The sequence below is a fragment of the Nanorana parkeri genome, unplaced genomic scaffold (assembly GCF_000935625.1).
Source record: "Nanorana parkeri isolate BGI_ZX_2015 unplaced genomic scaffold, ASM93562v1 scaffold556, whole genome shotgun sequence".
Taxonomy (NCBI): domain Eukaryota; kingdom Metazoa; phylum Chordata; class Amphibia; order Anura; family Dicroglossidae; genus Nanorana; species Nanorana parkeri.
Genome location: NW_017306824.1, coordinates 145,589 through 166,975, shown reverse-complemented (window position 1 = coordinate 166,975; position 21,387 = coordinate 145,589). Strand labels below are relative to the sequence as shown.

The 21,387-nt window shown below is 42.9% G+C and overlaps 2 protein-coding genes and 1 long non-coding RNA gene across 3 annotated transcripts in view; 2 read left to right on the top strand and 1 right to left on the bottom strand.

Moving 5' to 3' along the window:
* LOC108791520 overlaps positions 1 to 4,788 on the top strand; it is a 7,273-nt gene extending 2,485 nt beyond the window's left edge. The window contains exon 3 of the long non-coding RNA XR_001941508.1: positions 4,778 to 4,788. This is a non-coding gene — a long non-coding RNA (uncharacterized LOC108791520). The remainder of the gene's footprint in view (positions 1 to 4,777) is intronic.
* Positions 1,546 to 10,726, bottom strand: ORMDL2 (ORMDL sphingolipid biosynthesis regulator 2). The gene is made up of 4 exons (XM_018562031.1): positions 10,645 to 10,726; positions 6,743 to 6,917; positions 4,895 to 5,046; positions 1,546 to 2,141 (listed from the first exon to the last, which is right to left on the bottom strand). The coding sequence occupies exons 2-4, from the start codon at positions 6,914 to 6,916 to the stop codon at positions 2,006 to 2,008; spliced, it is 462 nt and encodes a 153-aa protein (XP_018417533.1). The 5' UTR covers position 6,917; positions 10,645 to 10,726; the 3' UTR covers positions 1,546 to 2,005.
* A 315-nt stretch (positions 10,727 to 11,041) lies between these two features.
* The window catches only part of SARNP (SAP domain containing ribonucleoprotein), a 63,816-nt gene continuing 53,470 nt past the window's right edge, over positions 11,042 to 21,387 (top strand). The window contains exons 1-3 of the mRNA XM_018562034.1: positions 11,042 to 11,217; positions 16,949 to 17,048; positions 19,698 to 19,744. Coding sequence (XP_018417536.1) covers positions 11,185 to 11,217; positions 16,949 to 17,048; positions 19,698 to 19,744 — 180 coding nt within the window. The 5' untranslated portion in view covers positions 11,042 to 11,184. The remainder of the gene's footprint in view (positions 11,218 to 16,948; positions 17,049 to 19,697; positions 19,745 to 21,387) is intronic.

Genomic DNA, 21,387 nt, shown 5'->3' with positions numbered 1-21,387 from the left:
CCTCGTAAAAATCACTGCCTCATATTACATAGTGTATGTAACTATAAAGAAAAACTTAAGATCATTTATCTATCAGTGTTCAGCGTATGCAACAGTACTTCAGTATTGCAGGGTTCGATTTCACTCCCTTCCAATGAGATTCCTAGGAAACGAGGCGCAACCCAAATCATACGAAAAGACACTCCGGTTCAGTGCAGTGCAAGAGAATCTTCTCACAAGATTTGGCCTGATCTATATTACCCCAGATCTCACCGCTGGTGAAATACAGGGGTAAGGTTAGTATATAGGTGTAACTTTTTTTTTCTTACAGGTACACTTTCAAGTACTATTTGGCAGTGATTTTACAGGGGGAGGGGGCCCGGACCTACAAGGCAGACCTTGCATTTCATTGGAATGATCACTTTATTGCAATAACATTTGCCATGTACAGTGTAGCTGGAGCATATAACGTACACAAATCGCTGTTCCATGCCTATATGAGGTCTGTTTTGCTCCATGGTCTTTCCATGTCATGGATGGAAAAGAAATAAGTAGTAAATTAGATAACAATAATAAAAAGAAATAGATATCTGGTAGCTAAATACCGGAAGGAAAAAAACTTTTATTTAGTGGCCCTGCTTGATCCCAAATTTAAGAATGACTGCTTCCTGGAACCTATGTTAGTCTGTCCCTTCTGCCTTATATAAATGTGCGCTTCGGCAAGCTAAAAATAATAAAAAAAACAAAACTAAATAGACTATATTTGACTAAAAAACACCAGAATAAGCTAGAAGTGGTGTCTAAAGAGGGGTCATTAAATGGGCATTTTACACATTTCAGCATTGACGGGTGCCCTTGCCCTGGGGCAATTGTGATTCCTGTGACCAGCCAAACCAGTTTTGTAGTCATCTAATGAACAGCTCTATTACAATTGTGTCCGCCTGCAAGATGTCCCCCTCCTTAATGCAGAACAGGCTAGAAGGCAATTCTCCCATCCTAAAATACATGCTCCACATGTATTACAATCAGGTAAACCAGTGGTATGTTTATTTCATTACTTAAAAAGGAAGTAAAATCAAGCACTCCGCTGTGCTAATGCAATCCAAAAAAACACTAAATATGTGACAGTCAGAAATCGGATTTAATTTACATGAACTCCGCTTGTGATGCACCCGTTTCTTTCTCTAGCTTTCCCCAGCAACTATTGCACACCCATGTGTATTTTATGCAGGAAGAACTTGACTACCACCATGACAGCAGTGGCCAGGCAACTATTGCAGAAGTCATGAAAGGAGCCCGGAGCAAAGAGGAAGAGTACTGGATTGGAGCAGTGCATGCTGCAAGAGATGAAAGATTCATTGAAAAGACAGCACAATGATGCCTCTGGACCCTCCAGGGTTGGGAATACCTTGCCTAACGTTTATAAAAGCGGAGGGAAGCTATGCCCGGACTGTCAGATTACCAGCAGCCCTTCCCTTTCAACAGCAAGCTGGTATTCAACAACATCTGAATGGAAAAAAAGGAAACCCTGGACAGGTGGATGTTCATCCTTTATACATTCAGGATTGTCCCTTTAAATATATGCTGAAGAAATCCCTTCAGAATTATAGGCTAAAAACAGAAAAATCTTTCACAGAAGTTGTATAAAGACACTACGTTGATCGATAGAGTGGGAGGGGCAATAGATTTTTCCTTTGAAGCACAGCTGGTGATTATCACTGTACCTTCTTCATCTGTCAGTAAAAACAACCTATTGTGTCCGATTGATTTAAACCAATGAAAGCACAATGGCATTGTCCAATATGTAATGTCTACAATTTGTTATGCCGCATCAGATGATCAGTTATCCATCTGCCCATATTTAAAAAAGACGACAACTGCGTGAAAGAAGAGTTGCTCTGCACACAAGGTAACATAGCCAGTTATCTTCAGCACAGAAATAAATATCAACTTTCCCAGTAAGCTCTGCAGGGCAGACTGTCTTATGTGATAGGCAGAGGCCACATATCTGGATATAAAGTCCTCTTCAGTATTTGTTTATCCCAAATATCCTGACGCCGTGAAACTGTGGAAGTTTTGGAAGGACGACGCTGATCAATGACAAAGTGTTGATAAGGAAATGGACTGCGTCATATTTGGTATAAAAGCTTGCAAGGAGATATCTGAAAGAGAACAAAGAAGCTGCATTGGACATTTATACACATATTTATACATATATACACTACTGTGCTGCACTGCATTGAGAGAGAAAAAAAAAGTGTATGCATGTCCATTCAGGTGCGTTGGCATCTCAACTGAATAGATTGCCTCCACAAAACATGCGTCCATTAAGGCAATGCAGCAGAATGGAAAGATGTGAAGGAGGTCCAAAATCACCCCACTCCTCTCCATGGCTGACCAGGAGGTTGAAGTATCAGGAGTAGCAACAGTCTGGAGAGAACAGTAATGGAGAGAAACAGCCAAACCAGGCTACAGCAATGACAGCTGGGGGTCCCTTGATGAACTCATCAACAATACAGAAAATTTATATCAAATACTTACCGTCATTTTCCATTTCTGGTACCTACCCATGTCAGCACATTTGGATGCAGCCACACCCAGATGTGCTGACACAAACCTTAAAAAGCTAAAATCACTTCAAGAAAATCTCAGCAGACCTATAGTGTCCATCCTCCTAAAGGCTGTGACACACTGCACGCGAAGCCGTGCAGAGCGAAGCAAAGCTCTCCGGCACGGAGCTTCGCGTGCAGTGTGTGAGCCGAGTGCAGTCAGATGATTGACTGCACCTTCAGCCAATCGGCCCGTCTGTAACAACCGGCCAGACGTCGCATCCCGTCGCGCCGGTTTATACGCGCGAGCCGATTGGCTGAAGTTGAAATTGTTCATCTCGGCACGCTCAGCTCTGCGATCTCTCGCAAGCTGAGGTGCCGAGAAGAAAGTGACATGACACACTGCTCGCAAAGGCAGCGCGCCACCGCTCCGCGCTGCTTCGCGTGCAGTGTGTCACGGCCTTAAAGCATCGAATTTTGGCCTGTTCTTGATGGACCAGCCGAAATTCGATGCATGGGTGCAGCTGCCAGCTCTGTTGGGGTATTCTGACAGCGGCCGCTGGATACAAAGGAATCAGCATCAATGCTCGTAAGCGTTGGAGGAATCGGTTCTATTTTCTCCATTCAGCTGGCAGGTTAAGCTAATTTAAGCTGAAACTGAGGATCTGGCTTCCCATTAAAGGTGTTGTAGGCCTAGAAGAGCAACGTTTTTTTATGTAGGGCCCATTTAAATTTGTCCGTTTTTCCAGATCTAGTTTGATGAACGTTATGCGCTGGCATGCAATCACTTGCATTGCAACACATTTTGATGCATTTCCATTGATTTAAATAGAATATGCATCTGCTAAAATTGGACAAGCGTGAATTGATTCCTAGCATCAATGGCAAAACAAATCGCCAAAAAGCAGGAGTGATACCCCAGAGTTATGTTGTGTCACTCAATGAATATGGCAAGAGCTTTAAATTCCTTTTTTTTTTTTACTTTTAGGATGTTATCAGAATTTAGTAGATGCCATATAAGTAAACCATAGTCCTACAGTAAGACTATTAAGCAGAAGGCTGCTACTCCTGCTTACCGTGGACTGCAATGGGAAAATGCTTTACCTTCGCAAACATGATTCATGTACTCCTGTCAGAGACATGTGTCGGATTATATGCATAACCTGGTGGAATTTGGTATCCCGTCTGCTGCAGTCTTTTGGCTCAGCCCCCTCTACACTGATTCTTCTCTACAATCCACCATCTGGATCCACACCCTGCTCTCCTTATTTCCTAGTCAAGCTACTGTTACTGTGCCTACCTCTCCAATACAGCAACTGAGGCTCAGGGTTACAGCATGTTTTACACCAAACATTATTCAGTTATGTTTTACCTAAACCCAACGGTGGCAAGTAAATTGAAAACCAGAGACCTTGTACTGAGGAAACCTGATCTTCCAGGCATTACTCACTGTGAAACTGTCCACACTCAGGACTGGTTCATCTAAATGCAAAATGTTGTTCAAATATTGAATTCTGGCCATTTCAAGCCCAGAACAGTCACGACATACCATGTGATAAATGCTAATATGTTAAGGTTTTATCCAGAGGTTGCTAAAAACTAGAGATGCACCGATATATCGGCCACCAAAACATATTGGCCGAAAATTGCACTTTTGGCAAAATTCCGAAAGTGCCATTTTCTGCCCGAAATAGCAGTGCATCTGTGTAGGCTCTCCTCCCAACTGGGCGCTGCTCTGTGTCCCGGCAGGGAAGAAAAAAACTGTCACAGGAGGCCGAGCGCTGCGGGTGGAGAGCGCTGTGAGCGGCCGGCGTCTCTCCTCCCCGCTCAGTCTCCTGTCACAGATCGGGAGAGCAGTGTGGGTGCGGAGACAGGCCTTGATGTCACAGGAGGCTGAGCTGTCCTCCCACACCGCCCAGCCTCCTGTGACAGCTGTCAGGAAGGAGAGCAGGTACAAGCAGTCAGTGATTGCTGAATGTTTGTAAATAATTGAGGACACTATAGGTTTACTATATCCTCAATTATAAATGAATGAATGGGAAGTGATCTACATCCCCTCCTGTAAATTTTAAGTTTATAAAAAATTAATAAAATATTTTTTAAAAATTTGAAAAAGTTAGAATAAAGAAAACATTGTCGGTTTTGGCCTGACATTTTGTTTCAATTCGGTTTCGTTTTTAAAATTTTCATTTCGGTGCACCTCTACTAAAAACCAATCTGGTCGCTAAAGACTGGAAATTAACTTTGAGAGAAATATTATTAGCAGTTAGTTTTTTTTGTTTTGTTTCTTGCTATAAAACCTCCTTTCTGACCTGCTAATAATTAATTGTACGCTGACTGTATAGTGGCAAAAAAAATAAACTTACAAAACAATTGGGGTTATGGTGAGGAACTTGCGAGAAGATGTAAACTGGATTCCGTAATCCATTTGCTCCCAGTGAGTGAGAAGTCGTGCTTTACCCTGGTCAGGGGTTTCAAACGGAGTCCCTTTCACCGTGTGCAGAAACAGGTACATGACCTGATAGGAAAAGCCACCGGAAAAGAAAATGACGCCATTAGAATTGTGCCATGATATGTGAATATATGCAGAACATGAAAAAAAAATATTGATTAGAGCTTTACCAACTAAAATAGAAACTTCCTCAGCACCCAGGAAAGGGAACCCTACTAAAATTGTTTTTGTTCAGTTGGTTTATATATTGCTAGGGAGAAGCACGGGCAGAGGGGTAATTCATTTATTTGCATGCAGATGGCGGGGGCAGCAGGGTTTCATTTTTATTTATTTTTTACTTTTTCATTTTTTTTAATCTTTATATAGTTGTGCCTTAGTTTTCGGGGTCCCCCAGGAGAGCGGGCGACCCCGAAAACTACGGCGGGGGGTGCGGGCAGAAACGATCGCCGCTGCTCAAATTAATACAAGTGGTCTGATCAGACCACTTGTATTAAACGAGCGGCGGCGGCTCCACAATGTACATTCAGCTCTGCATGTCCGGACCCGGGCTGAATGTACTTTAAAACTACTCACCCGGCGCCCGAAACTGCATGTCCTGGGCGTCGGGCGATAGGAATTCCACACCCGTCACTACAAATGGCAAAAACAACATCCCCAAGCACCCAGTCCTACCAAACACAGACTTTTGTTTTGATTCAAAATTATTTAATAAAACTGTTTTTTTGCCCCAAGAATATCTCAATAATTTAAAAAAAGTCTAGAGATACACTTATAATGCACTTAGGCAGCTAAAACAAAAACATGGTTCAATCCAAATTGTGCATATTAGGGATGCACCTATATCAGTATCGGTGCCAATAGTGGGAATTATCACGAGTACATTTTAACAGGGTTATTCACTAAAAGGGTGAAGAGTTTGGAGGAGGCAGAAATGAACAATCTAGGACAACAGAGCCGATTGGAAAAATTCTCCAATTCAATTCACTTTCCATTGCTGGGATTTATAGTCCTCTGTAGCTGATGGTATTATAATAATACAGTCAGCTATAGAGGACTACAAAACCCAGAAATACATTACACAGCAACGCAAAATACTATTTTTCTGCATTGCTGTGTAATGTATTGCTGGGATTTTAAGTCCCCTATAGCCGGTTGCAATACATTATACAGCAATGCACAGTAATACTATTATTCTGCATTGCTGTATAATGTATTGCTGAAATTGGTAGTCCTCTATAGCTGATGGTTTTATTCTGCATTGATGTATAATGTATTATTGCTGGGATTTGTAGTCCTCTATAGCTGTCGTCGTTCTGCATTGCTGTATATCGTATTGCTGGCATTTGTACTCCTCTATAGCCGGTGGTATTCTGCATTGCTATTTAACGTATTGCTGGGATTTGTATTCCTCGATAGCTGATAGTAATATTCTGCATTGCTGTATAATACATTGCTGGGATTTTTAGTCCTTTATAGCTGATGGTATTATTCTGCATTGCTGTATAATGTATTGCTGAGATTTGTAGTCCATCTACAGAACCACTAGGGTCGGAGTGGTTGCAGCTGTGACCGGGCCCCGGTGCTCCACCACTGTCCTAAAATCATTAGTCTGTATTGTTTTAGAAAAATTGTCACATGACACACAAACAAATCGGCAAGTAATGGAGGAAAAGTATCAGTACTCGGTCTGGAAAAACTTGTATCAGTGCATCCTAGTACATATTAATTAAAATAACGATAAAGTATGTTTAAAAGAACTTACAAGATTGTGAATGACATTAGTCAGGGTCCAGACAACAGGAACACTGAAGAAAGGAAAGCTCAGGAGGATTATGTGAAGAAAACCCACTAGAATAATGTAAGCCAGCCATATTCCTCGACTGTTCAACACCCGTGTGTTGGGGTTCACTTCACTATGAGCCACCCCAACATTCATTCTGAAAGACAAAGGGTTATTTTAACTTGTTATATTTCCTTACAAGTACATATAAAAGCAGAAATACGAAAATATGGCCAATATGTAGTGGTAGGAGTTTTACCATACATGCCATAGGGCAGGAGTGGACAAATGAATATGGAATTCAGGAGCCAGTCTGTTCAATCCTGGATCCAGAAAGATCGTTTTTAGGAGCCAGCTCCATTGACAACAATCAGAGAAAACGTTCAATTTTAGATACCAGCTGTAATTTCTAAGAAGCGTTGGCTAACTGACTCCTGGGATTGGTCCACACCTGTCTTAAGGTCCAATTGAACCCACTGTATTCTTTATTGTAATGGAATTAGTAATACATATACTGTTCCTTATCTATTTTTAAGACTGTGTGCTGGCAGCATGATATAGGGTCAGTCTGCTGCTCTCACACACCATACAGCAGCCTGGGGTTCTTAGGAAGCATTGGTGACTAGAGCAGTGTGCAGTGAGGGCCTTGCCAGACTGCTTGTGACCAAGGCAGCAGCATTGTGTGTAAGAGCAGCAGTTGAACTCTTTCATTAGGAGGGCAGCAAGAGAATTTCCTGTTGCCTATGATGTGTAACACCCTAACAGAAAAGAAATCGCTTACCTACCTGGTGTGTAGTTCATCTTCTTTGTTAATCATGACCCTTGCCAACAATATGCTGATAAAAAGTGGGCCGGCAGCACAGTAAACCAACACTTTATTTTACAATTTTAAAAGGTTTGCGTGTCTTTCTCTCTCTCCTTCCAGCACCACCGATCACATTTACACATGCAGGAGGATTTAAAGAGGAACTTTAACTATCAATTTAAGGTCTCCCAAAACAGTTCCTTTTGATGCATGTTAACTGTCAAGGTTGCCAGTGTGTTTATTTCAGCTCTCTGTCTCAACCAAACTTTCAAGCCCTCAAATGACTGGTGTCATAGGTGAACATATGTGCAGCACCATGGCAACTCCAAACCAAGTAGAAGCTAAAGCTGCCCATACACTACTAGATTTCTGAACAAAAGATCTTTCTTTACCACCCAATAATGACAAATGTCGAACAAAATTAAATTTTATTTAAACATTTGATTTTGAAATTAATGGAGCTTCCCGAACAAAAATCCACATTCATTGTTAGAATTTTTATTTGATTTTCAATCCTGTTCCTTCCAGTTTTTTCGCCACTATGGTTGAAATCAATCATGGAATTTGACCCCATCATCTTAGGATGGCACCTTCATTGGCTGTAAAGGATAGGAGGCTGTAGTTCTGCTCTAAATTTGATTGTTGGCAGTGTGAAACATCTTTGCATCTGCATAATGTACATTATGCTTTCAGTATGCGAGAGGCAGCAAGAGGGTGTTCCAGAACCACAAGCTGTGCGTTACAAGATCGTCAGATTGCAGACAACAAAGAGTGGATCTGACAGGTGCAGCAATGCCAGGGTGCAAAAACTCAAGCTCTATGTGTGTATCTAATGACAGAATAATGTGACAGAAGTGTGTGCGCTGAGACTGTAGAAGCCTTTCAATGTTTATTCTTTAATGTAAACATGTAAAGGAGATGAGCCTGATGTAAATAAACCTATCAGTGTTTGCATTTTAAAAGCCATGTTTGTATGTATAGCTGTAAAAAATAAGTCAAGGCAACTGGACTTGCTGTAAAATAAGTCCAGTTGCCTTGACTTATTTTTTAAAGATATACCATGACCTGCATGAATGAGAACCTTCAAATATATGTTTGTATGTACATTTGTAATTATATATGGACATGGGGGCATTACACGTACAGACAGAATGTGCTTCCTGCTTTGCACTGGTAATAACATTTTACTTCATTGCTTAGGGTTAGTTTGCACAGTAGGACTTTATTTTGTTCAGATTTTTTTTTGTATACATATACATAAATGTAATGTATTTTATGGGAATCAATGTTGTGGTGTTGCACCGAGAAAGTCCATTGTTTTCTATTGTTGGTATAACATTTTCGACACTTTCCAGCTGAATCATACACAGACATCTATAGGCAGCTCGTATTGCTTAGAATAGATGACAATGTGCAGATAAGGGACAGATCGGAGGGACAGTTTTTTTTTCTGTAAAGTGCATTAACCTTCAGTGAACCACCCAAGCTTTGAGGTCTTTAAGCCTTCTTTAGAGTGACACTAAACTCAGAAGTTAAATCTTAAAAATGTATTCAAGTACCCTATTTACAAAAATGTGTCTTATTTGTGTATCACTCAGCTGTAGCTCCTCAAATCATCTCTGAATTGGTGCTGACACTGAACTTCCTTCTGAAGGGTGGCTACTTCTGTTCCCCATGGTCCCGGTGTGTGTTGTAAAGTAGCCACCGCTCCAAGCTCACTCCCGTGATGGACTACAATCTCATGTTTAGTTTATTATTTTGTATTGAGATTGTAGTCCATCATGGGAGTGAGCTTGGAGAGATGGCTACTTTACAACACACACAAGGTCCATGGGGGAACAAAAGTAGCCACCCTCCAGAAGGAAGGACAGTGTCAGCACCATGTCAGAGAAGATTGGAGGATCTACAGCCGAGTGATACACAAATATGACGCATTTTTGTTAATAGTTCAGGTGCTTGAATACATTTTAAATCCTCAGTGTAGTGTAGTGTCAGTTTAAGGACAGTGTGCACATGTCTGATAACAACGTCTGCCAGTATTGTACAGACAAGGTGAACTGTGGCAAACATTACTTTCCAACCCCCTCCTTAAGGCCCAACTCTGGGCACAATGAAAGTAGTAGTATTAAAGCAGTTGAAGACTCTGCTTACTCATGATGAACACATACAGCCCCTGGCTTGTTTTGTAAATGGCCAGGGGCATATTGCAGCAGAGATTGGAGCATAGTGCTGGAGATCTACAGAGCTTACATCCAAGTGGGCAGAGAGGGAACTCGACTTCCACCCACATGGAAACAGAAAGATTTTCAGGACTCATTATAGCATCCATAACAGGAAGTGGTTTTTGAGCAAGCAGTCTTCAATTGCTTTAACACAAAAAAAGTTGGCCATACCCACCAGGAATCGCTCTCATTCAGCCTGCAAGGCCTGTTCCCATGGCTATTAAATACCCGAACAGTACCTGTATCTGATTGGACAAAGAGCTGTTTGGCTGAGAATATTCAGCCTGGCTACATGAAAACTCAAATGAAAAATTGACTTTTGTCAAATGGAGGGGAGTCGGCAGGGACACACAGTGCTCAAATTTCAGGATTTGGACACAATTAGGGGAATTTATCAAAACTGGAGCAGACAAATTCTGGAGCAGATTTCCACTGCAACCAACCAGCTTTTCTGTCTCGTTTTCAAATCTTACCTGAGCGAACTGAAGAGAGAAGCTGATTGGCTGCCATGGGCAACTGCTCCAGATTTTGATGTAACCAATATAAAATAGGCGTTATCTCAATTTGGCTCTAAAAGTGGAGCTGCACTTTAAGTGATTTATAAATACAGAGCCATCGTGTGCATTTTCTATCTGCCTGCAGTTCAGACTCCCCTGTTATACAGACACAGAGCCTTCTCTGCCACCCTTGCAGTGAAAGCCCTGTGGGTGGACGGTGGCAGGAAGCAGCCATTTTGCAGTCTGGGTCGTGTCATGTATATTGTACAGAGTCAGCTTTATAAGGACAGGGCCTGCAGTCTACATAGACTTACACTATATCAGCAACAACACCCCCTGAGAGATACCACCACTTCTTACCTGCAGCGAGAGCCTCCGCCTGTCACCGGTCTCCAGGAAACGCCACCACTTCCGCTACGAGACGTCTTGGGCGGAGAACAAGTGACGAAATCCCGCATGCAAGATGGCGGTCAAGCCTTTTACTGCAATTCCCGGGAGGGCTTTGACCATAACAAAGATGGAGACGGATGTGTGACGCAGATTTGCTGCGCAGAACACCTGGCAATTTTGATTGGCTCACACGCGTCTTCGTAGCCTCTCGCTGTTTGGCTTATGCTCGCTACCGTACAACGTGACCAGCAAATGAAAAGCGCTTCCTGGTCAAGCGATCGGACGTTAACAAGCAGTCTTTTGTAGCCGTAGAAGAGCGTTAGTTATACGCAGTGACTTAGTCTAGCTGTAAGTGAGGATTGTGTGGCGGCGCCGCTGGATTTTGTTGCCGTCTCAGGAAAGGGAAACATAGTGAAAACTCCCGCGCTTCGTTGTGGACGTGACGTCACGTGTGCGCCGGACCAATAGTAGTGCTTGTTGGGAGTGTGCCTGCAGAGGGGTGTAAGAAACATGGCGGAAACTGTAGATATTCTCAAGCTAAAGGTATGGCGGGGACCAACAGAAAACAACTCAGTGGCTTTGTAACGGGTCTGAGTTGGTAACTGTGGCATTTGTCATAGGGGCTGGTGTGTCTGGGAATCATGGTCTGTTCAGCCCTAAACTAGTTTTCCCCCATGTGTTGGGGGGTGCGAGTACACATGGAGAGGGTGTAAAGGTTGTTGTCCTCCTTCTGTCTTAGTGAAGTTTGCTGTATAGTGCCAGAACATGCAATGGTGGTCAGAGGTGGGTGTACTCCGGTTCTGGGGGTGTGCTGGCACTGAATATGCCCAACTTCACAGATCTGAAACCAGCGTACGGCTACTACCAGTGGAAGTGGACTGTATGCCGGTACTTGTCTTTTCCTACTCCCTTATCATACAGGAAGTATATAGTGCCAATAGTTTCCATAGCATTCTGTATTATAAAGGGAGATGGTACAGTTACAATACACTGCAAGACAAGATGGTTAGGAGGATGCTGCTGGTGAGAGCTTACCATCCAAAAGGAGGACAAGCGATATAAAAGGTGGTCATTGAGCTGATGGAGAAAGTAAAAGTACAGTTATTATGTGAAGGTGGGTTAGGCTTCCCTGAAGGATCACCTAAGGGTGTACAGGGGAAGGCAACTAGGTCCCCCAGCTATGCTTTAACTACAAATCCCAACATGCCTCTGGGAGACATGATTGCACCTGTCAGTCAAATCCCAACATGCCTCATGGGACTTGTAGTTTCACAACAGCTGGAGTGCAAGTGGTGCCCACCCCTGGGAGGAGATGGACATATTGGGACAGACTCTGGAGAAGTCCTGGAGTTGGTTATGGTCTGGTGTCTTTATAAAGAGTACTTGTCACTACTAATACATAGCACGCTTCTCACACCTGTTGTGATCATCATGAAATTAGGTTTAAGTAACACTAAACGCAAGAATTAAACCTTGAGAAAATACATTTAGGTACCTTTTTAACTATTAACAAATTGTATCTTATTTGTATATTCCTCGGCTGTAAATCCTCAAATCATCTCTGAATTGGTGCTGACAATGTCCTTCCTTCTGGAGTGTGGCTGCTTTTGTTCCCCATGGTCCCTGATTGTGTTGTAAAGTAGTCACCGCTCCAAGCTTGCGATACGCTCTGTGTGAATGGGGCCTAAAGCTTGCTATACACCTTACAACCATCGCACGACTTTCATCGTAATTAAAAGCTCGTACGATCTGCCCATCTTGGACAGGCAGATCGTACTTGCGATCATCGCAAGCCCGCCCCCCTGAGGGGAGGGTTTCCGATGACAGCAATGCTGAGCACACACCGGCCCGTTCGGCATTTGTCTTCTGAGCATGCCACTAATCCATGGAAAATCTTACGCTTTTCTGCAGGTTTTCCAGCATGCTTTGAAGACAAAAGACGTGCGACCGTACAGTAGAAACGGTTGCACGCCTTCCAAACACCTACCGATTATCGTACGATCGCGGGATCACCCGCGATTATCGTACGATAATCTTCAGTTGTATGGGCACCTTTTAAGGATTTGTGTGACTAAAGGTGCCCACGGGTGTGGAAATTTAAAAAAGAAACTACTTGTCCAAGGGCTAAAGTGAGGGCCATATCTACTTGTCCTTCATGACAATCTACTTGTCCCAATACAAAAAAATAGTTTCAATCAAAACTAAGGATGCACCAATACCGGTTTTTCAGTATCCAGTACGAGTACCGAGTTTTTGCTTTCGGACCTCGCCGACACTGAATACTAATAACGGTGCTTCCGCTGACATAGAGCAGGCTTCCCTGGTAATCGCATCCCGCCCAGGTTCCTGATTGCCACGGAAGCCGGCTCCATGTTGTTTGGCCTGCTTGATTGTGATTGGCCGGGAAACCTGTTTCCCGGTCAATCAGGAAGCCGGGTGGCGAGTAATGACCTGATTGACCGGGAAACTGGCTCGATGCTGATTGGCCAGGAAGCCAGCTTTCCAGCCAATCGGCAAGGAGCCGGCACCTGATTGCTCGTGAAGCTGGCTCCATGTTCCCCTACGGCACTGCCAGTCAGGAACTTTTCATCTGGTCGTTAAGTTCCAATATCGGGGAAGGTATCGGAGCATTTGGGTGAGTACGAGTACTCGCCCAAATACTCGGTATCGGCACTGATACTAGTATCGGTGCACCCCTAATCAAAACATATTTGACTGTGCTAAATAGCGCTTCTCACTGGTCAGCGCTGTCATCTGACCACGTTGACCAATGAGTGCTTGCAATTTCCGAGCGAAATTCAAAATGCATAGGGGAGGACTGCGCTGGACAGCAGTACAGGGGACAGATAGTACACCCATACTGGCGGAGGTGAGGGATTGTTCGTCGAAAGGTAAGTATAGCCAGGGGGGTGGCGGTTTGGGAGAGACAGGGCCAGATTTAATTGGGTAATTTTTATTTTTCCATATTACCTGGGAAAAAATTAACTTACCCTTTAATGCACATTGTGTGTGTGTAAGAGAATTCTGGCTACCACCATGGAATGGCGGCTGAAATCTCAAAGCACATGCAGAATTTCCTACGCATGCGTTTATTTGCATGCAGATGGTGGGGGCAGCAGGGTTTCATATTTATTTAATTTTTGACTTTTTCATTTTTAAAAAAAATCTTTATTTACTTTTTCCACTTAATGTTCTTCCTATCACATAGGGCAGTGGTTCTCAACCTTTCTAGGGCCGGGACCCCTTGGTGACATTTGCCAAGTTGTGGTGACCCCCAACGGTAAAATAGGAGAGGGCTGAGGAGGACTCTCACCTAGCACAGCAGAAATCACACAGCGACCCACAGGTTGAGAACCACTGTTGTAACAGCTAAAATGGCAAACCATATAACACAAGTAGAGGGTGTCAGCTTTTATTATTAATAATAATGATGATAATCACTAGATGGGGACCTGATGGACAACTGCAGGTCCCCCTCTGCTGATTGACAGCAGCAGTGGGCTGGTGCAATAGCTAGTTTGCTATTGCAAAGTGAAATAGCCAATAGGAATGTAGCTATGCATTCCAATGCTGATTTATAAAAAAAATTCGGACTTACGGCGGCCGGGGCTCCGATGTCAGAAATAAAAAAATAAAAAAAACGATCGCAGCGAAAGGTTTACTCTGCTCGATCGAGCAGATTAAACCTTTCCGGGAGAAAGTGTTTCTCTCCCAGGCAGCCGGGAGCCGCTATCTAATAGCGGTAGACTCCCCGCGACCCCTGGCAAATTGTCATTCGACCCCCGAAGGGGTCCCGACCCACATGTTGAGAACCGCTGACATAGGGGATTAAAATCCCGTATGTGATAGTTTGGAGATGACAGGTTCTCTTTATGGAACCTGCCCTCCAACACAGAACAGCTGTTCTGTGTAGTTCCTGACAGCCGAGACAGGTGGTGCTGTGATTACAGCGCCACTGTCTCAGAGAACACACACAGAGCCCGTAGAGCAGACGTTCTTCGTCTGCTCTATGTCTGTGCCGTAGTTTTCGGGGTCCCCCAGGAGAGCGGGTGACCCGAAAACTGCGGGGGGCGGGCAGAAACGATCGCCGCTGCTCAAATTGATACAAGTGGTCTGATCAGAGCACTTGTAGTAAACGAGCGGCGGCGGCTCCACAATGTACATTCAGCTCTGCTTGTCCGGAGTCGGGCTAAATTTACATAAAAACTACTCGCCCGCCGAAACTGCATGTCCTGGGCGTCGGGCGATCGGAATTCCACACCCCTGTCACTACAAATGCCAAAAACAACATCCCCAAGCACCCAGTCCTACCAAACACAGACTTTTGTTTTGATTCAAAAATACGATAATCGTATGCGATCGACTTTTCGTACGACAAGCGCAAGGTGTATGGGGTGTGCAACCGCCAGTACTGTACAATCGTACGACTTTTGTCTTTCCTGCAATTTCGAAAACTTCAGTCAAAGTCAAAAGTCGTACGATTAACACTGCTCATGCGCATACAAAAATACGTGCGGTCGCTTACCGCAATTCGTCCAGGTCGTACGACGGTTCGATCATTGGACGAAAAGTTTCGTACGATAATCGTAAGGTGTATGGGCATCTTAACAAGGGCCAAATTGTAATGACTGGATCAGAGGAACTCAAAAACTGTAGCTCTTGTGGAATGTTCCTGATTTGCAGTGGTCAGGACCTACCAGAATTGGTTCAAGTAAGGAAACTGGGGGCAGGGTCATGAGCGGCCAAGGCTCATTGATGCACGTGGGGGGCGAAGGCTTGCCTTGTAGTCTGATCCAATAGAAGAGCGACTGTAGCTTAAAATGATGAACGTTCATGCTGGTTCCAATAAAAAGGTGTCTGAACGCAAAGTGCATCACAGTTTATTGTATATGTGGCTGTGTAGCTCAGGCCAGTCAGTACCCATGCTGACCCGTGTCCACTTCCAAAAGACCCTATAGTGGGCACGTAAGCAACAGAACTGGACCATGGAGCAATAGAAGAAGGTGGCCTGGTCTTCTAAATCGTGGTGTGTGTGTGTGTGGTGTTGTCTGCGGTAGAGATGGCACCAAGATACACTATGGGAAGAAGGCAAGTCAGTGCAGCCAATGTGATGCTTTCTGCAATCATCTGCTGGGAAACCTTTAGTCCTGCCATTTATGTGGATGTTACTTTGACAGGTACCACCTACCTAAACATTGTTGCTGACCGAGTACACCCCTTCATGGAAACTATTCCCTGGTGTCAGTGGTCTCTTTAGCAGGATAATGTGCCTTGCAACACTGCAAAAGGGTTCAAGAATGTTTTGGGAACACAACAAAAAGTTCAAGGTGTTGATTTGGCCTCCAAATTCTCCAGATCTAAATCCAATAGAGCTCCCTTGGCATGTTCTGGAAAAACAAGTCTGATCCATGGAGGCCCAACTCTGCAACATACAGAACTTAAAGGATCTGCAACTGACGGCTTGGTGCCAGATACCACAACATATCTTCAGAGGTCTAGTGGACTCCATACCTTGATGGGTCAGGGCTGTTTTCGTGGTATAAGGGGGACATGCTCATTATTACGTGGGTGGTCATATATGGCTAAGCGGTGTATATTCATGCATTTGAAGGTAATTGTATTTTTCCAATGGCAGAGTATGTCTTTCTGATCTATTTGACAAATGTAAGACGTTTTTGCATTTATTTGTAGTTCTGCATATTCTTTCCAGGTAGTGTTTGTCCTTTTCTGCACATAGAAGAGTCCTAAACTGCTATCCGTTTTCCACTTGAAATAACACAATTCCCTAACAGTGTCTTATTTGATTTGATATTAGACCGCTTTACAATAATTTACTCCAACAGCTATTCCTTGCCCTACTTGCCCATTATTTCCACTAGGTCCTGCGTTGTCCTTTTTCCTTTTTTTATTTTAAAGGAAAGCCTAAGCTTTCTTTTCCTGATTCATAGAGCAATGGGTATGTGGTTGGTTTGAAGAGGACAACTCCTTCAGCTGCCAACTGAGGGTTATGATCTCATTGCTTCAGAGTTGGCTACATTCTTGCCTAGCCAGGGGCTCCTGGTTTACAGTAAGACACAAAAAAGAGACATCCCATGGCACATTTATTCTTTACAGGGCATTCGTCTGCCACGATTTTATGAAATTGCACCTATTCTTGAATGGAGAAAACATTATACATCCATGTCTCAATCTTTGCTTTACTTAAAATATGGTCTGTGCCACACAGATCTTTTCCTGACTCTTCAATTTCTGTTTGTGTTTTCTGATTATGCAGCTTGCAGAACTCAAACAGGAATGCCTGGCCAGAGGTTTGGACGTGAAAGGGAATAAGAGTGACCTGATCAGCAGACTTCAAGCATATCTAGAGGAACACGGTTGGAATAGCTCAACTTCTGTTCATTTTTATATTGATGTTAAAAATCACATCTCAAAAATCATGACATGGTTGCAAATGTTTTGAATTTAAATCAAGTTACCCCAAAAAAATTGGTATACTTTGACCGCTGTGGGTATTGCATCAATCATTTTGCAGTCCTGATATTTTATATACATGTTTTATTTTGGGGTATGTCAAAAGAAATCTACCTTTTGGGTAATAAAATTGTGTGTACTACTTAAAATAAATGTACACTTTTAGTTAGAAGTAAAAGATCAACTGGAAAAATGACATTCTTACATAATTGAAAAAAATGACACAAGGCCTCAGACAACAAGCGAGACCTCTAGAAGCCTACAGACTTACAATTCTATATTTGATGGCCATGTCTTTCACATATCATTTCATGAGGAAAAGGTCTGTTATTTAAATATACAAGTCCGTGAGATAGGAAGAAGTTGGTGCAAGCTTCACACCAACTTCTTGCTATCTCACGGACTTGTATATTTAAATTACAGACCTTTTCCTCATGAAATGATATGTGAAAGACATGGATATCAAATATAGAATTGTAAATCTGTAGGCTTCTAGAGGTCTCGCTTGTTGTCTGAGGCCTTGTCATTTTTACAATTATGTAAGAATGTAATTTTTCCAGTTGATCTTTTTACTTCTAGCTAAAAGTGTACATTTATTTTTAGTACACACAATTTTATTTTGTGTTCTTGTTTGCAGTAAGACTGTAGTTACTTTCCGGACATTAGCAAGGGTTACGGTTTTCCTTTCATCTTTGGAGAACAAGAACTGCTCTTTCTTCCTAAACGTATGGATAAAGTCTAGTCCTGCTTTAGATCTCCATTGGTTTCTCTATTTATTTTCACCATGTTGCCATTGGAAGATAAGGTCCCCCAATTCTTGGCAATGTTTCAAAAAAAACTGTGCTTAATCTATACACTTTCACGGGCTGTTGTGTTTATCGGTATAGTAGAAAAATGTTGTGGCCATTGAAAGAATAGGGAAAAGTTTTAAAAAGTTTGCAGGAATTCATGAAGTGAGATGCACATATAGTCTCATTCAGTAAGACATTGATGGGGTGGGGGATTGGCCAATCTCAGAACTGTTACATGTGAGTAAGGGGAGTGACATAATCCCCCATTCCTGGAAGTGTGACATAATTTGCTGCCTAGAACAGTGAAGAACCATAGAAATGGGAAGCTTAAGCAGCTGCAGGGGCCTCATTAACATGATCATGTTGTTGTGTCCTGTAGAGCTGCAGCTAACGATTATTTTCAAAATCGATTAGTTAGCCGATTATTAAGTTCGATTAATCGGATAAACAATAAAATAAAGTTTCAAAATGGCTCCAGCGATAGGACTACTAGCAAGCTTGGAGCGGTGGAAGTAAAAAAGAAAAAAAAGATAGTGTGGTGTGCAATATAGTGAAATGGAAAGTGTAAAATTATACAGCAATGAATGCAGAATGGCACCGGCTATAGAGGACTACAAAACCCAGCAAAAGCACATTATAGCTGGCGGCATTCTGCATTGCGCTGTATAATGTACTATTGCTGGGTTTTGTAGTCCTCTATAGCTGGTGGTATTTAGCATTGTACCACTTTATAATGTACTATTGCTGGGATTTGTTGTAGTCCTCTATAGCTGGTGGTATTCTGCATTGAGCTGTATAATGTACTATTGCTGGGTTTTGTAGTCCTCTATAGCTAGTGGTGTTCGGCATTGCACCACTGTATAATGTATTATTGCTGGGATTTGTTGTGCTCCTCTATAGCTGGTGGTATTCCGCATTGCGCTGTATAATGTATTATTGCTGGGACTTGTAGTCCCCTATACAGCGCAATGCAGAATATCACCAGCTATAGAGGAGTACAACAAATCCCAGCAATACATTATACATACAGTGTATAATGCATTGCTGGTATTTGTATTCCTATGTATAATGTACAGTACAATGTACCATCAGCTATAGAGGAATACAAATCCCAGCAATACATTATAGAGCACCATGTGTGGGAAAGTGCAGGCTTACCTGACCAGTCTTCCAGCAACTTGCTTCTGAGATTGGACCTGTCTATCAGCGGCTGTCATCCCCCCACCCCAGCTCCTCCTTACTACATCTCCGCGCGTGCCTTGCCGATCGTGGATGGGCAGGAAATGTGAGGTGGGGAGGAGGTGCGGCGTGTGGAGCGTGGATGCGAGCGGGTCTGGCAGCAGCGAGCGTGGGGTCGGGAGGATGTGCGGCGCACAGCGTGTGGAGCTGTGAACAGGGCCAACTGATCGGAAGCCGATTAATCGATTATTGAAAAAGTTGATAACTTTTTCAATAATCGATTATGTCGATTAGTTGTTGCAGCCCTAGTGTCCTGCATGAGCAAAGCAAATGTTCACTTTAAAACATGCTTGCGAGGCAGTGTATGTTTTTAGATGTTTAAAGTTGGTCAGCCTAGAACAAAATGCATACGATTTACCAGTATAGCTTTTTCAAGTGACAACGATTTATAGAAAACTTGTCAAAGTAACATTTTAGGCAGCCATTGCTTAACTGCTGGTTGGCTGTCATTCTGCAATTAAAGTGAAATGCTCAATGAAATGCCAAGTCTTAAAATCTAATGGTTCTTTGTTTATCTAACAGTTGAAGAAGAGGTCAATGAAGAGGATGTTCTAGGAGATGAAACAGAGGTAATTCCCTTTTTTAAATTGCAATTAGCAATTCAAATCCTTAATTTGTTGTACCTTGCCTTTTTTACTTTATAGCTTTGCACTCTTGATAGATAAGGCCCTAAATCTCAGTTGTGCTCTGGGGAACTGTTCCTAGGCACTCTAATGCTGGCATCTTAATAAGACCATGATTTTGCCAGTTCCGCCGTTGCCACAGCCCTGAGTGTGCGCTAGAGAAAACACCCTCTAGTGACACTTCTGCTCTCCCTCCATCCATAGGCTGATTAATAGCAGAGTACATCCCTGTACTGTGCCTTTTGAGTCTTTTGCAGTACATGTCTTTTCCTGATATTCTTGTTATATCACGTTGACAACTATAGCCATTGCAACAATCTACCTTCGTAAGTTGCGTGTTTTGAAACGGGAAGAAAGACGTGATCATGTAACTTACTTTTTAGAGAACTTTAAATGGTACTGTCAGCATTTTTGTTGTTGAAGGTTAATGCACTTACTGAGGACTTCTTTACTGAAACTCCTCTTCTCTGGCTCAGTGTTCCACAATTTGCTGCAATCAATTTTCTTCCTTTCGCATGTATGGTAATTTTTGTCTTCCTGAGCTGGCCATATTTAATGACCGAAGATGCTGAACCAGGATATCCAAATAACACTCTAAGCCAGGGGTGGCAAACTCAAATTCATCGGGGGCCGCATCAGCAGTATGGTTACCCTCAAAGGGCCGGTTGTATAGGACTATGCATCTACTCTTTATTATCATAAATAGTTGCCTCTGCATTCAGTTGCTACTGGTTTTAATAATAATTTAAGTAATAACTAGCCTTGAAAAAAGAAGCCTAGGAAGAATAACAGCAAGCAGATATTCAAATGTACAATTATTGTACAATTTATTTAAAAAATGTTTAGGAACTGGGCTGGCTGGATCAGGCAGATGCGGCCCTCTAATCAGGCATATTAGAGGGCCGCCCGCTGGGGCCTCCCGAGTACCCCCTTGAGGAGCGAGCGTCTGCGCGATTAGAAAGACGCATCTGTAGCGGCAGAGAGACGGCGAAGGGTTAAGTCGGCCCCTGGCTGGTGGTATTCAGCAATGCTGTATAATCATTATACAGCAATGCTGAATACCACCAGCCCAGCTAGTCCCCCAATCCCCTCTTTCCCCCCAAGCCAGTCATTACCCACAGACTCCCCCCAACCTCACCTAACATATGCAGGCTGCAGCACGGCACCTTCATCTGCGTCCTTGGCAGCCAGTGGAGGGCAGGGGGCACAGGAGAGGGTGCCTGCAGAGACGGGTATTGGCTCCGCCCCTAGATCCCCGGCATCTCTTTTTTTCCACCCCTGCTCTAAGCCATTTTTTTTTTTAATTATTATTTGATAATTAAAGTGAATCATCATTTTAATGTGTGACCATTTTCAAATCTTTAAGTAAATTAGCCTCCTTATTAGAATTTGAGGATCTGGTCCATCAGCAGATCATAGTCTATTTCTACATTATATAAATATTGATCACTAAAAAGAGTAAAAATGCTTTATGTGCTGAGAGCACTCTACAGGGATATAAATAAACCAATGTAGCCTGTGTTCTGAAGGGTTAAAAAAAAAACTGTCAGCAGTTCCAATGCATCTACACTGCTCTAGATCAGCTGAAT